At 39.0% G+C, this 13868-nt stretch overlaps 1 protein-coding gene across 1 annotated transcript in view; it reads right to left on the bottom strand.

Annotated features, from left to right (window-relative positions):
• Positions 1-812: 812 nt before the first annotated feature.
• The window catches only part of mybpc3 (myosin binding protein C3), a gene marked incomplete at its 5' end in the record, with an annotated part of 32252 nt that continues 19196 nt past the window's right edge, over positions 813-13868 (bottom strand). Inside the window, 12 exons of the mRNA XM_079185364.1 lie at positions 813-980; positions 2923-3109; positions 3650-3786; positions 3899-4058; positions 5419-5558; positions 5676-5871; positions 6652-6740; positions 6912-7079; positions 7704-7838; positions 12004-12192; positions 12294-12398; positions 12559-12718. Of these exons, the coding sequence (XP_079041490.1) occupies positions 952-980; positions 2923-3109; positions 3650-3786; positions 3899-4058; positions 5419-5558; positions 5676-5871; positions 6652-6740; positions 6912-7079; positions 7704-7838; positions 12004-12192; positions 12294-12398; positions 12559-12718 (1695 nt within the window). The 3' untranslated portion in view covers positions 813-951. The remainder of the gene's footprint in view (positions 981-2922; positions 3110-3649; positions 3787-3898; positions 4059-5418; positions 5559-5675; positions 5872-6651; positions 6741-6911; positions 7080-7703; positions 7839-12003; positions 12193-12293; positions 12399-12558; positions 12719-13868) is intronic.

Below are 13868 nucleotides of genomic sequence, written 5' to 3'. Positions count from 1 at the left end.
AAAACACATAAGATGCTAAGACTTTACTTTTTTGTTACTTTTCGACATACGATACTATGACTTGTTTAGATATTGTATACTGTGACTTTTTCAACATAAACTTCTCTGTGTTTTCGCGTCATGCTATACTATAATTTTTTTAAAACTTATTTCGACATACTGTAATATGACATTGTGACCTTTTGTACATACTATACTATGATGTTATGACATTTTATGGCATACTATACTTTAACTTATTTCGACACAGTATACTCAGACTCTAATAGGACTTCTTTCGACATACTATACGTTTTTCTTTTACTATGTGCTATAAGATGTTTGTTTATACGGCCTACTTTATTATGAATTTTCTTTGACGTCTTTTGCACACTATATTATGACTTTTTATGGCGTAAAATACTATGACTTTTGTCATGACATACTATACTTTGAATTTTTTATGGCATACAATAATTTGACTGTTTTATTGCATTTTATTGCTATGACTTTTTGTTTTACTACATCATGGCTGCTACAGCTATCATGATGGCAATTTCCAGAACTTGTCTCCACTTGTCCACCATTACTTACTACACCGTAGAATAATTCCACTACTTGAAAGTATGACGGAATGATATCACTCACTTGTGTTTTTATTGCATTCATATTGACCTTTCCAAGCACACAAACAAATCCAAACACTGCAATACATTTCTTTAGACCAGCTGAAATGAGTGAGACGCAAGATGGGAAATTATAAATTAATTTCATAAATATTTCCACCTTCTTTGACTATTATGCCCATTAATTTAAGTAATCCAGAATTACACATGATAGTAACACAACAGCAAGTATGGTGATATGCAAGATGATTTCAGCTTGTAGTGCAGGTGAAGAGTTTCTCGTGACACAAAAGTCAACATGCGGGAGACAAATTTAGAATCTCTTCAGTCAGCAGCCCGAACCTCTTTATTTATTTTCTTCTTTTGGTATTTGAGCTGTAGGCCAGGAACAAAACAGAAGTCAAGATACATATGCCTTCATAAGTTAATGGCACAGAGTGAAATTGCTCGCAACATTTTCAAAAACAAATACAAGCTCATTATTTAGTGTAAAAAAGAATCTACTGTATATATGAAGACGTATTGTAATGGTAAAATATATTCTAGTATATTGGGATGTTTTGGAAGATGGGTGTTCTACTGAGGGGAAGGTACAAGATGCAGATAAACACTGCATTCCTACAGAGGTGAATCAGGTCATAAAACCTAGGTCCGGTTTTCCAGTGTTGATGTTTACATGCACACTAAAAGGAGAAACAGGGAACCACTGTTTCCTGTTTCTGCATGAACTGACCCCCAGTTGATCGCACCTGGAGATAACAGATAAGGAGCAGAAACAAATCAACCCATGTCCAGAGACCCTATACTCCCTTTTTGTGAGGTCACTAAAGGCGTGACCTTTTGTATGCATAAAACATGATGTGCCTTGTATTTCTTTGACAGTGGTTTGCACAGTTCACTGAGATACGTGTCTGTGTGTCCACTCTCCTGCTTGCAAGCATTAAATTGACACAATACTTTGAGCATTTATCAGACTCTGTCTATTTAATCAACTCTTATCCCGCATCTACATAGAAATATTCCACAACAGTATTTAATCACATGATATCACATGACTTTGTTACGTCAAAATATGCTTTAACTTTTTTAATGGAATAAACAACTACTTTTTATGAAATTGTCATGGCATACTACACTCTCTCTTTTCCATGACATACTATACTATGACATTTTTTGGCATTTTATGGCACACTATACTGTAACTGTAGGGGATAAAATACTCACATTTTTTAAGGAATAGTATACTGTGACATTTTATGACATACTATGCTGAGTTTTTTACAGCACACTTTACAATACTATTTTATGACTTTTTATGGCATACATCCTACTACTTTGTGATATTTGTAAAGTATTTTTTTTAAAGCCATTAGCCAGTTTGACCTTTCTATGACGTAGCCTACTATACTTTGAGAAATGAATTGTAATTCATATACTATCCCCTGCACCTTAATGGCTCATTTGTTTTTCAGAAAGATTTCTTCTAGAATAAAAAACTTTTAGCTCATTCAAAATACATAACACTTATCTGCGTTCTCTGTGAAGAATACTATTTTGAGAAAGAAGTTGTAATATTATCAGAAATATGTCATAATTGAATGCAGTAATATATCATAAAAATCAACCCACTCTATAGTCTGCTGTGCATTACTTTATGGCTCTGTATCCCCTTCTGACCATTTGACAGACACAGCACCCCGTTAAGGAATCTCTGTATAAGAAAAGTTTAGGGAAGTGGCTGTGTGCTGCTTCTCATCAGAAGTGGAAAACCGAAAACACCTTTGATCAGGCATAAATCTCACCATTGTGTATCTTATTGTCCACACAAATATGAACTTAACCACCTCTAATAAATAGCAGCTCCCAGCCACAAAGAGACACAGAGATACAGAGATACTGGTCAAAGGAAGATGCCACACTGCAATCCAAACTATTTAAATAACTGTAGAAAATGCTTAAACATCCACATATGACTTGAAACAAGCTATCCTATTTTCTTAAAATATGACTCATTATTTTGTATTATTATCACTTATTTCTAAAAAATTCGGATTATTTTAGTTGCCCTCATATTGCGTCGTAATTGATGGACTAGAATACAGACATTCAAATGAATCTTTCTCTCGCTACTTTTTGGCTGTATATGGGAATATTTTGATTTTTTTTTTTTTTATTTATTTGGGTTTGCTGTAAATTCTGCAACTATTTGGGGGACATTTCTATTTTTCTTATAATCATAAATATATAGTTATTTCTAGGACTAAGAAAAAGAGGACACATGCGTTGCTGTCTTTGTACCTCCCAGCAGGATACTTACGGCGAACCTCCACTTTACACTCCACTATGTCTTCTCCGTTGATGTTGACTGCTTTGCACATATACATTCCTCCATCAAAAGAACAGGGCTTACGGATCTCCAGTGTCAGAACACCTTGTTTACTGAGCATCCGGAACTTGGCCTCATTTGAGATGTCCATCTTGTTTTTGTACCAGGTCACTTTGGGCTAATAAGGTAGGACAAAGTATTAAAGTATGTCAGGTAATACTTTTCACAATCTGCAATACTGCTCAAGTGTAGTGTCAGAGGATTATGGGTACATTTCTGTTGGTTTGGGATTCATTTTCCCTTGCTTTTATTCCTGTTGTATTCCGTATTTCTGAATGATAAAAACATTGAGGCATGAAAGTTAATTCTTGACTCTGAACTGTATTGTTAAAAAACAGGTGAGTGGATCTTAAGTTTGGATTGTTTTGCTGTTTTCTAAGTCAGGAGTGAACTTTCATGCTGAAATATTTTCACTTAGCTTTTCCTAAAAGTGCTCTAAATTAACTGCTAACATCTACAGTGTTCGGGTTGAAAGCTTTGGAAAAAGCTAGAAAGTGGACCTCGAGTAGGAATTGTTTTGTCCGAATTAAAGATTTAAATTGTCTTCCTTTTTTTTGTTACATTAAAATATGACAGGGTGTCTTTTTCTGGGTGTGATTACATCTGATTGAATTTGGTCACAAGCATCTTTTGCATAACATGTGATGACCCTACTGACCTTTGGCATGCCGCTGACTGAGCAGCTGAGGGTCGTGCTGTAACCTGCTATGATGGAACGGTTCACCAACGGATGTGTGAACTTGGGAGCCTTTGAGAAGTCATGATCCTTGTAGGCGGGCGGCTTGTACTCGATACCTGGGAAGAGAGACAGACAGCCAATTGGGTAATTGGGTATTGTTCTCTTCGTGACATTAAAACAGAACCATAACTGCTTTGTACCAGTTATTTATGTGCAGCCACAGCCCACCTGTTTTTTGGATGTAAGCGCTGTCTGTTGTGGTGCAGGGCTCTGGGCTGAGGCCCACCTGGTTGATGGCAAAGACTCGGAAGATATACTCATTCCCCATGATGAGGTCAGATGTGACGCAGTTGGTTCGCCTGTACTGCTCATAGACTGTAAACCACTCCTTCACATGAATCACAAAAACATGGTTCAGAATCAGTATTTTCCAATTCAGTATAGTGTTTCTGTTGATTTGTATGATCATATGGTTTTGCCTTCACAGTCACCAGATCTCAACCCAAGTAAACACTAATGGGTGATTTTGGATTGATGCGTTTGCAGCCCTTTACAACACAAATGTAAGTAGTCGAAACTGAATGAGTTTGTTTACTGTGACCAATAATATTAGCTAAAAATAGATTTCAAAATACCTTTATAATCTACCTGAAACTAAAGGAGCTGTGTAATTGTGCAGAGTTTATATGCATTTATTTAGGTACAAGAATGAAATAGGATATGGGCAGATTTAATTTGATTTGAATTTAATCTAACAGGTACACAGTTCATTGTTATTAATAGCATGATAATCGGTGTCTCCAAGCATACTCTAAAGAGATACAACTGTCATTAATTTTATCTAATAATGACTGCAGTGAAACATGAACCATCAGCCGAGCCAGGCAGGAGAACAAGGGCCCTGCGTCACGGTGCAGACAATCCGGACCAGGTCAAGGCTAAGAGGATAAGATTAGGACATTCCTGGCCGACATCGTTCCTGGCAGCTCGAGGTGGAGGACGGTGCCAGTTGGAGGTCTTGCCAACAGGCCCATAATGCAACACTCCTGGCCCACAGATTCTCAGTATTTGCTGATTACAGTTTATGTGTCACGAGGGAGGCTAAAATATCCCTCTGTGTCCATGAAGCATTCATCCTCACACGTACATGCACACTCATTCATGTCAATAGAAAGAGTGAAATGTGGCTTCACTGCACTAAAACCGGTACATTGCAGGCCTTTAGTTTGACCTTAGCTGGTAAAACTAAAGGCCTGCAATGTACCAGTTTTAGTGAGCAAGAAAGACAACCGCTGCCTTCTTCTGAGAATACCTTCAGATGTTATGTTTTTCCACCTGGTTCCTAGTGACCATGAGCTGACTGGCGTTAGGCCAGATACAAATTATTTTCAATAATTGGGTTTGGTATTGTCGCATTGGTAAATTTATAATAAATAAAGGTAATTTGCTTTTTGAAAGAAATGTAATTTATTAACATTTTCATTTTGTCTCTATTTAAAAACAAAACAAAAGGATTAATGGGGTTCAGGTAGGTTTTAATTCCAACCTTTTCAACTCAGGTTCAACATTTTCCATTCGTAAAGATCTCTAATGTCGTATGAACATTCATTCTTGAGGGTTTCTTCTGGCTAATAGTTGTAAAATAATTTGACTGCCTACAATCGACATCAGAAGCTTGTATTCAGTTTCATTCAAATGTAATATAAATGTAGGCTCTGCTGCCAGCACCTAAGCGTGTAGAGTCTCACCATGGTCTTCTTCTCAGCTTTCTGAATGCTGTAACCAGTTATTTCACAGTTGCCGTTGTCCTTTGGCGGCTTCCACTCAAGTGCCACATTAAAGCCCCAGACATCCATGATCTTCAGTGCCTCAGGGGGCCCTGGGAGATCTACGGAGGAGCAATATGGATTGTGAGTAACTGTCCACAACAGACATTGTATTCATTCCTAATAATAATACTTTAGTTAATATACTCTCCACCAGCTCTGTGATCAGTCCTGCTTACCAACAACCTGCAGTTCGATACTTGCTGTGTCTTCAATATTCTCAATCTGCACCTGGACATTATACTTCCCTGAGTGTTTTCTCTCTGTCTTGCGAATGAAGATAATTGTATCCGTATCGCTGTTCCTCACACTAGCTAATGTGGGGCTCAGAGGCTCCCCGTCTTTGCTCCATGTGACCTTCGGCCTGGGCTTACCCTGCACGACCAGAAAAGACAATGGAAGGGTTTCACTTCAACATGCTATTTCACTTCAACATGCTATGTGTCAGGTCACAAATTACAGAAGATTTCAGGTGGGGATTTCTAAAGGAACCATTGTCATAGAAACATTTCCATATTGTGCCACCAACAGGTCAGGATTTTCCCTGGCCAAATACTTAATTATTGAGTGATTCATATTAATATGAAAGCAAGCGAGACTATGTTAGCATGTTAGCATGCTAGGTAAAAACATGTCTCTGTCACCTTCAGAACAAACTATACATTTTTTACCCCACTTCTGGTAAGCATCTAACAACACTGAAGGTGCCTTTTGATTTTTCGTGTAGATACAGATATGACAATACATTAAATGACAGTGTAGAAAAATAAAATTAGATTCAAAGATTTTATCCAAATCAACAACCGCTACAGTTACACCCATTTTTTGTTTTATGATGTGTAATCAGTCTCATGCTGCATCTCTCTTCAGCAGCGTTGTACACCATAACATTACAAAGACAATCTTACTGTCCTCTTTTGAAGATTTTGAAGACAAAAATCCAACAGCACATATACATACAAAGCCAAATTAAATACACACATCAAACATATGTGTATCAACATCATTTCAGTTAATATATTAATGAAACACCTTTACTATGATCCCAATTGTTTAATCATGATGAATTATGATTTCTTTTCTGCATCTTCCAGATTTACCCAAGTTAATGGTTAATTTGGTGAATGAATGAAGATTTAAGAAGGTAAACTGCACCTGGAATTTAATCACGAGGTTGACAGTTTCTCCAACTATCTTGACGAGAGTCTGGCGGAGATTTCTAGGGAGCCAAATTTTAGGGCGTTCTGTGAAAGAAAAAAACACAAGAAGAAGAATGACGGGAAATGAAAAATGGAGGAAACTCATGACTCAAGGGTGAATTTAAACCGAAGGACATATTTGACTGTATGATATATATTGGTTGAAACTAAAGGAGCAGAGAGTCGACAAAAGTCATCAAATCTATAAATACTCACGCATTATCTCTCTGATGGTGACATGTTGAGCCAGAGTGGTGGGAGCACTGGGTCCTGCCATGTTGTAGGCCCGCACACGGAACTGCAGTTTGTCTCCGGTGGTGAGATTTTTGATGACCATTGATGTCCGGTCAGTCAGACCCTGCATGGCTGGTATCCATTCATCCGCTGGAAACACACAACAAGAGGGAAAAAACAGTTCATGACAGGAAGTAACGTAATTCCAATCATTACCAAGATTAATTTGATCATATATTCATCAAGCTGACAGCCAAGAGGCATCCCTTGAGCAAAGACTTACAAGAAAAGGGGTTCATGCATACATCTAAACTGACTTGTTTATATGTTACCTTTTGCATCTAACAAGAAAATAACTCAAATTGGCCAATTGTATGATAGGTAAATGGATCCATATACTATAATTTGATGAACTGCTGTCACAGATTTCTTTTTTATTTTAAATATTTTTTCTGGGTGCATTTCCTTGGATAGCTGATAGTATAGAGGCAGGCATGACACAACGTGTGAGAGAGAGGAGTGACATATGCAACAGGGTTTGTTGCATTTGTATGATATAAACCATAACCATTTGGCTAGCGGGGTGCCTTCTGTCAGAGATTTTGTCATTCTTCTCCTGACAACAGTTTGTGGTAATCTAAAAGTCCTGTGTGAGCTGTTTGGACATTTGGAGATCACAGTTGCTGCCCTTCACTGTGATTAACTGATTGATGTATATAAACTCTGTTGATATATGCTGTTTACAAAATGCAGGTGGTTGTGTCCAGCACTTACTTCCCTCCTTGCAGTACTCAACTCCATAACCCTCGAGTTCAGCTGAGCCAATCCTCTCAGGCGGCCGCCACTTCAGCGAGATGGAAGTGTCACTGACGTCGTCAAGGCTGAGTCCGATGGGCTCACTTGTGGGGGCTGAGAGTGAGGTAGAGGGCAGATAAATGGCTCTGTTAGTCAGTGAGAGCATTAGAGAAATAAATACAGAATTAATTACTAAACAAGTGGATGAACCTGATCAGGAATTAGCTCATTAAAAAAACTACATCAAGTTGTTTTAAGGATGAGGAATGACCGTACATTTGTGGTGGTTCCCGACGTTCAATTGAACTTTTACTTACCTATGGGCAACAGAATGCTGCCAAGGCAGCAAGTTAGTTGATATTTTTGATCTTTGAGCCAATTAAAGGGGAATGAGTTTGTGTATGTGGTTATATGGAGCTGGTGTTGACTGTTTCTGTCTAATCTTAATAATGGTTGTGAGATACTATAGCTGTTTGTCCTATATGGTTAAGGAAATCATTGGCATAGCTACTGTATATATGTCATGCATTAGAAATGTGAACCTCTGGTGCCTGATTGTGTGCGAAACTTAATCCACTTAATATTTAATTTGCTACACATAAACGAAAGAAAATAGATGGATGTATTTGAGTACATAATAATCTAACAACAGACCCTGATCCTGGCCATGATCCAAATTCATATAACAGCAAAAACAATATCAATTTCAGTATCAGATATTTGTGGTTGTGTTTCCGTTATAAAAACAGTCCAATAGCCTGTAAGCTTGTGTACGCCATCGGGGGAAAGATGAGCTGTCTGACTGACCTGGAGTTCACAGCAGGTCTGAAGTCTAAGTGCCTGCTGTACTTTCTGTCCCGCAGGGGTGAAATGACATGATTGAAATTTACATTAAAAGACTTTGGTTTATCAGCTACGTCCCACGCATTGCTTTCACCACAGAAGTGCCAAAAGCAAACAGCCAGAGACACAACAAGTTTTAGCTGCAGAGACTAAAAGGCTCTGTTTTCAAGAAAAAAAGAAATTGACAAAGCAATATTATTTTTTACAGTGTTTAGCATTGAGATTTAGGGTCTAGTCTCTCATTTACAAGCCTACTTTTGTCTGTTGTAAAACTGTAGAGGTTACGATGATTTATGGAGCGTGAGAAAGGATGAATAATGGACTGCTCATAGAGATAAATAATGATCATAGAATACTAAATGCCCATTACATTTTTTTGTGAGACTGAAGAGAAATTAATCTAGCTGTTTTAAATTTCACAGAATAAAGCCTGATGAAACAAATATTACTACTGATTCATCATGTCAAACACAGTAAATTAAATGGCTATTTTAGCATCTGGAGCAGTGACCTCCACCAACGAGTAGATTCACACACTTTTGTCTAAAAATTCACCGCCAAGACATCCCAAATATGCAATATCAGCTACTAATATTGGAAGTATGATGATTTGGGGTAAGTAACAAACACTACGAGTAAAGAATACTCCAAATAACAACAGACTGGAACATCTTTTTATCTGTCCGAGGTCATTTTTAGTCAACCATATATTTCCATGTTGTTTGCGACAACTTGTTGACAACTTGTGATCTGACTGAAAGATAATGAATTTTAGTTGCGGTCTTGTCGTCATTAAGGCCAGGACTCCATGTCAACGGGCAGAGGCTAAGTATTCAGTGCAGGCGAATGATGGGAGCACATGTCAGAGGTCAAGGGCTTCCTTGTGTGTATGACGTCACAGCAGCGGGGATTGTTTCTAAAGTAGCTCAGGGTCGTCTGGACAAAAGGTGCAGCGTGCAGAGTGAGAATCTCATTCAGATGTGTTTTAAAAGCAAATCATCAGCAGCATGATATTAACACTATCAAACATGTACTCCAATGAAAAAAATGAGCTGCTGGAATATGCCGCCAAATTTCCCATTACTGTCATACACATACAAACAAAATTAAGTTTGATTTCTAATTCTAAATACCTGCATGAAATGCACCATCTTAAAATGAATAATGCCTACTACCAACAGGTTCCGGCTCTGTCTCTGGTTCAGCAGCAGGAACGGGCTCCACAGGGGTCACCTCTGCTGGGGGACTACTTTCTGCTGGGGTTACACCCTCTGCTGGTGGTGTCTCATTGTCAGCTGGAGCTCCATCTTCCCTACTAGGATCGGCCTCTGCAGGGGAGGCTGCTGGTGGTGGTTCGCTGCTGGCTTCTGGTTCCTGTTCTACCACAGCAGGTGGAGGATTCTCTGTCTCAGGCTTTATGTCTTCCACCTCTGCTGGTGCCTCCACTGGAGCATCTATTTCTTCTTCTACAGGTTTCTCTTCTTCCACTGGCTTCTTCTCAGCTGTCTTTGGAAGTTTAGGTTTTGTCATCCTTTCTCAGTGTTTAGCAGTCCTGCAGCTGATTCAAGCTGACGATTGTGCGTGTCCGCCTCGTCTGCCAGATGCCTTGCTCTAACCTATGGTCGCATTCTCTCTCACGCGCGTACTGTCTCTCCTTCTCTTTGCTGTAGTGACAACAATGCAGCAGCCTCTACAGTAGCGTGAACCCCTCTGTGTTAAGCAGCTGGTCCAAGCAGAGGCGCTCGCTGCCAGGCCATTATTTATAGAGAGGAATGCCATGGATAGTTTCCTAATCGGCTGTCTTACAGACAAGTGGCCATCTGGATACAATGATGTTCCCTCTTAAATCAACAAATCAAGACAATCCAAACCTGAGCCTCTGCCTTACAAGATACTGTCAGGATAGTAACGTAGTACATTGCACTTGATATGCAAGGAAGTGAAACAATATGGCAGTCTGACTCTTACATCCTACTTTGTTCCCCTCATGTTTGTATATTCAGTCGCAACATGAAGAATGTCCATGTTGTTGTATGTTACTGTTGCCTGCTGCATAGCATACTGTCTTTGAATTTATACGAGGAATATACATAAGAGAATCCTAAACAAGAAAGTCATCTCCTCAGAGATGTACAATAGAGCCTGAGTGTGTGATCAATAGCTGCATGACAAAAACATAAACTCTTCATTGAAAAGGACCTAAAGCCCTTGAAAACTTGGCTTCAAATCTTAAGTAACTCTCTTAAACAATAAATATTCATGACTAAACAAGCAACAATTAAAATGTATCAAATATCTTGAGGGATTATCTATTAGGAGTTTAACATTTAAAAACTCACTTAATCTGCTTCATCAAGACTCTGCGGGTGTGCTTTGATTTCATTTGATCACATTTCAGAAAAATTATTAGCAAATGGTCATGTGATTTGGGTAATGCTATAATTATTCAGTGCGGTTCAGCCTTTACATGGATGTAAGAACGCTATGGCAGAGAGGAAAGGTTCATTCACCCATGCATGCAAGAAATGTAGCTTATCAGACCTCTGGCGCCCGCTCTTCATCTGCTACATGAGCTGCTACTACCAGAACACAACTGAATCTCCGACCAAACTGTAGACAATCAAGTTGCTTTTTTTTAAATGTAGGTGGCAGGTTTTGACCACAAAGAAGAATGCATCAAATAAAAAAAGGCAATATCTCTAGTTATGATCGATCCTTTTTAAAAACTGTTGATTTGAGAGTCCAACAATGTTATGCTGTATGAGTGCAATGGTAAATTGGTGCTCTTTTAATCATCAGGAACAATAGAGGTTCAGTATCTAGCTCAAGGACACTTCGACATTGCGGACAGGAGGAGCCAAGGATCAAATCATCAACCCTGCCCATCTGAGCCACAGAAACCCTTATTAAACAAGCGACATTGTGAGACTTGGGTGTAATATTTCCTCATCATCTTGTCCATGTGGTGATGTAACAGACATATGCACCGTCATGAGTGACATTGCTCAGAAAGGACCTGTGAGTCGCATGTGATCCTATGTGCAACACATATTTTTGTTACACAGACAATCCACAGGCTTCTCTGATTACAACAAACATGACCCCGTCCTGTCTTGACCACAAATCAACCAGGCCCCGTGACCAGAGTGAAACCTTAGTCTGAGCAAACCGGGCATGAAACAACCCTGGACTCATCAAAAGACTGACACGTCATCTTCATCACCCTCTACCGTCACTCATTCAGATCAGTCATCGTCCTCATGTTACTGTAGTGTGTAGAGTGTAACAAAATGTACCTTTTTTTTGCTTTCATTTGATCTCTAAATGCATGATCTCTGTCATAGAATAGTTTTGAAAATAACAGCTCATTTCGTTGAACATACAGCGGAGCAAATGTCTGAAAATGATTCATTGAATGCTGTTGGTGAAGACTCACCGACTGGCACAAAAGGCTGTGAGGCTGGACTGTGACGAGACATGCCGATGCCGTTGACAGCATAGACTCGCATCTCGTACTCCATTCCTTCAATCATCCGCTTGGCTTCATAGGTTGTTTCACAATAAGGGTCAAAGTTCAGTCTCATCCACCTGTAGCTCTTCTTCTTCTTTCTCTCCATCACGTAGCCTTAGGAATAAATGTTGTCATCGACTAGGCTAGTCAGAACAATAAAGGAGGAGAAGACTTCCAAATCATTTGAACAAATTAAGCATTTTCATAGGTTTTACCAATAACTGGCTGTCCACCATCAAACAGAGGGGGATCCCACTGGACCACACAGGAGTCCTCTCCCACACTGAGGATTCTGGGAGCCTGAGGAGGATCTGGAACATCTGGGGGAAACATGACTCGTGTTCAAAACCCCTGTATATTTACACATACAGGTGATGAACTGATTTACCAAACAGATTTAGAGTGTATTTGTCTACACTGTGATGACAATAAAAACCTAACTTTTGTTTTTTTTTAATTAATGTTGGAGCTCGGTCTTACCGACAACTTTCACATTGATATCTGCAGTGTCCTCCCCAGCGGGGTTTCGAACCACAACAGAATAGATCCCCTCGTCCTGCCTCTCAGCCCCCTCGATGGTGAAGATACAGTGTCCCTTGGTGGTTTCAATATGGAGCCTACTGTCTCCCTCTGTGACAACCTTCTGCACACAATGAGAACCAGAGCAGAAGTGGATTATGTCTGACTCTAAACTGATTGACAGTTCTGTCGCAAATTTTGTAGGTAAAGATGCTGCATGGTACAATCCACGTATTACATAAACATCATGTCAGAATTTGGAGAGATAATAAACACAACACTTCCCATCTCAAAGTTCATTGAAGTATTTGGGCAAATCATGCTTTTAAAAGCCAACAATATGAACACACAACTCCAGACGTCACCATGCAAATGCAGGACCAGCTTCTGAAATGAAAGTCTAATGAGTTGTTTAAAAGGGCAGTTGTGTCCATGTACTGATTTCTTGTAGTTTGAACTCAATATTGTTCACTCAAAGTTCTTTTCTCGGCTACGAAAGTGTCTTTTATTTGATTTTACCATCCCAAAATGTAAAGTAATTTTGCACAACTTCAGAATATTTATCATTTTACTTTATTTGATTGTATAATTATGTACTTTAGTATGTAATCCAAGGATTATTTCACAGAGTCCTTTTATAAAGTTGCCATACAAAAACATACTTACTGCCCAGTTTCCTCTGACCTGTGTCTGTCTTTAGGACGATTCAGGACATGCTCTTACCTTATTGATGTGGACGGATTCTGACCACATGCAGTATTTTTTACCATGCTCTTAATGCTATGTAAAGGGGAGACATTAAAGTGAAACACATATGTGCATCGATAGCCACTAGAGAAGTTGTTTTTCATGTATTTGTCTGTATCTGACTGTGATTGTTACTGCTGCAGCCTGTTCTTTCTTCAGGGTTGTAAAGCAGTTAATCAATATAACACACAACCTGATTAGTCAAGTAGCTGCAGGATCAATTTGTTGTTGTCTTGAACTGGTAGTGGTAAAACACATTTGCAAGTTTACATAGAGTGAAATGCACATAGACTGCAACTTCTCTACTGGCTGTATTTGTACAACCAATACACTACAGGTGAGCCTATTGTTTTCTTTAGAGACAAAGAGGTTGTAAGCTTATTGTCCAAAGACACACATGGGTTAGAGATACTGTCGACTAACTTGGATTTCAATCTACCACAAACAGTTGTATACTCATACAGGACATGCACGCTTACTTCCCCATCCTTCAAGGTCCAAGAGGATGCCGGCCCTTCTTTCTC

The sequence above is a fragment of the Pholis gunnellus genome (genome assembly GCF_910591455.1).
Source record: "Pholis gunnellus genome assembly, chromosome: 1".
NCBI lineage: Eukaryota > Metazoa > Chordata > Actinopteri > Perciformes > Pholidae > Pholis > Pholis gunnellus.
This window is presented reverse-complemented; position numbering and strand designations above follow the sequence as displayed.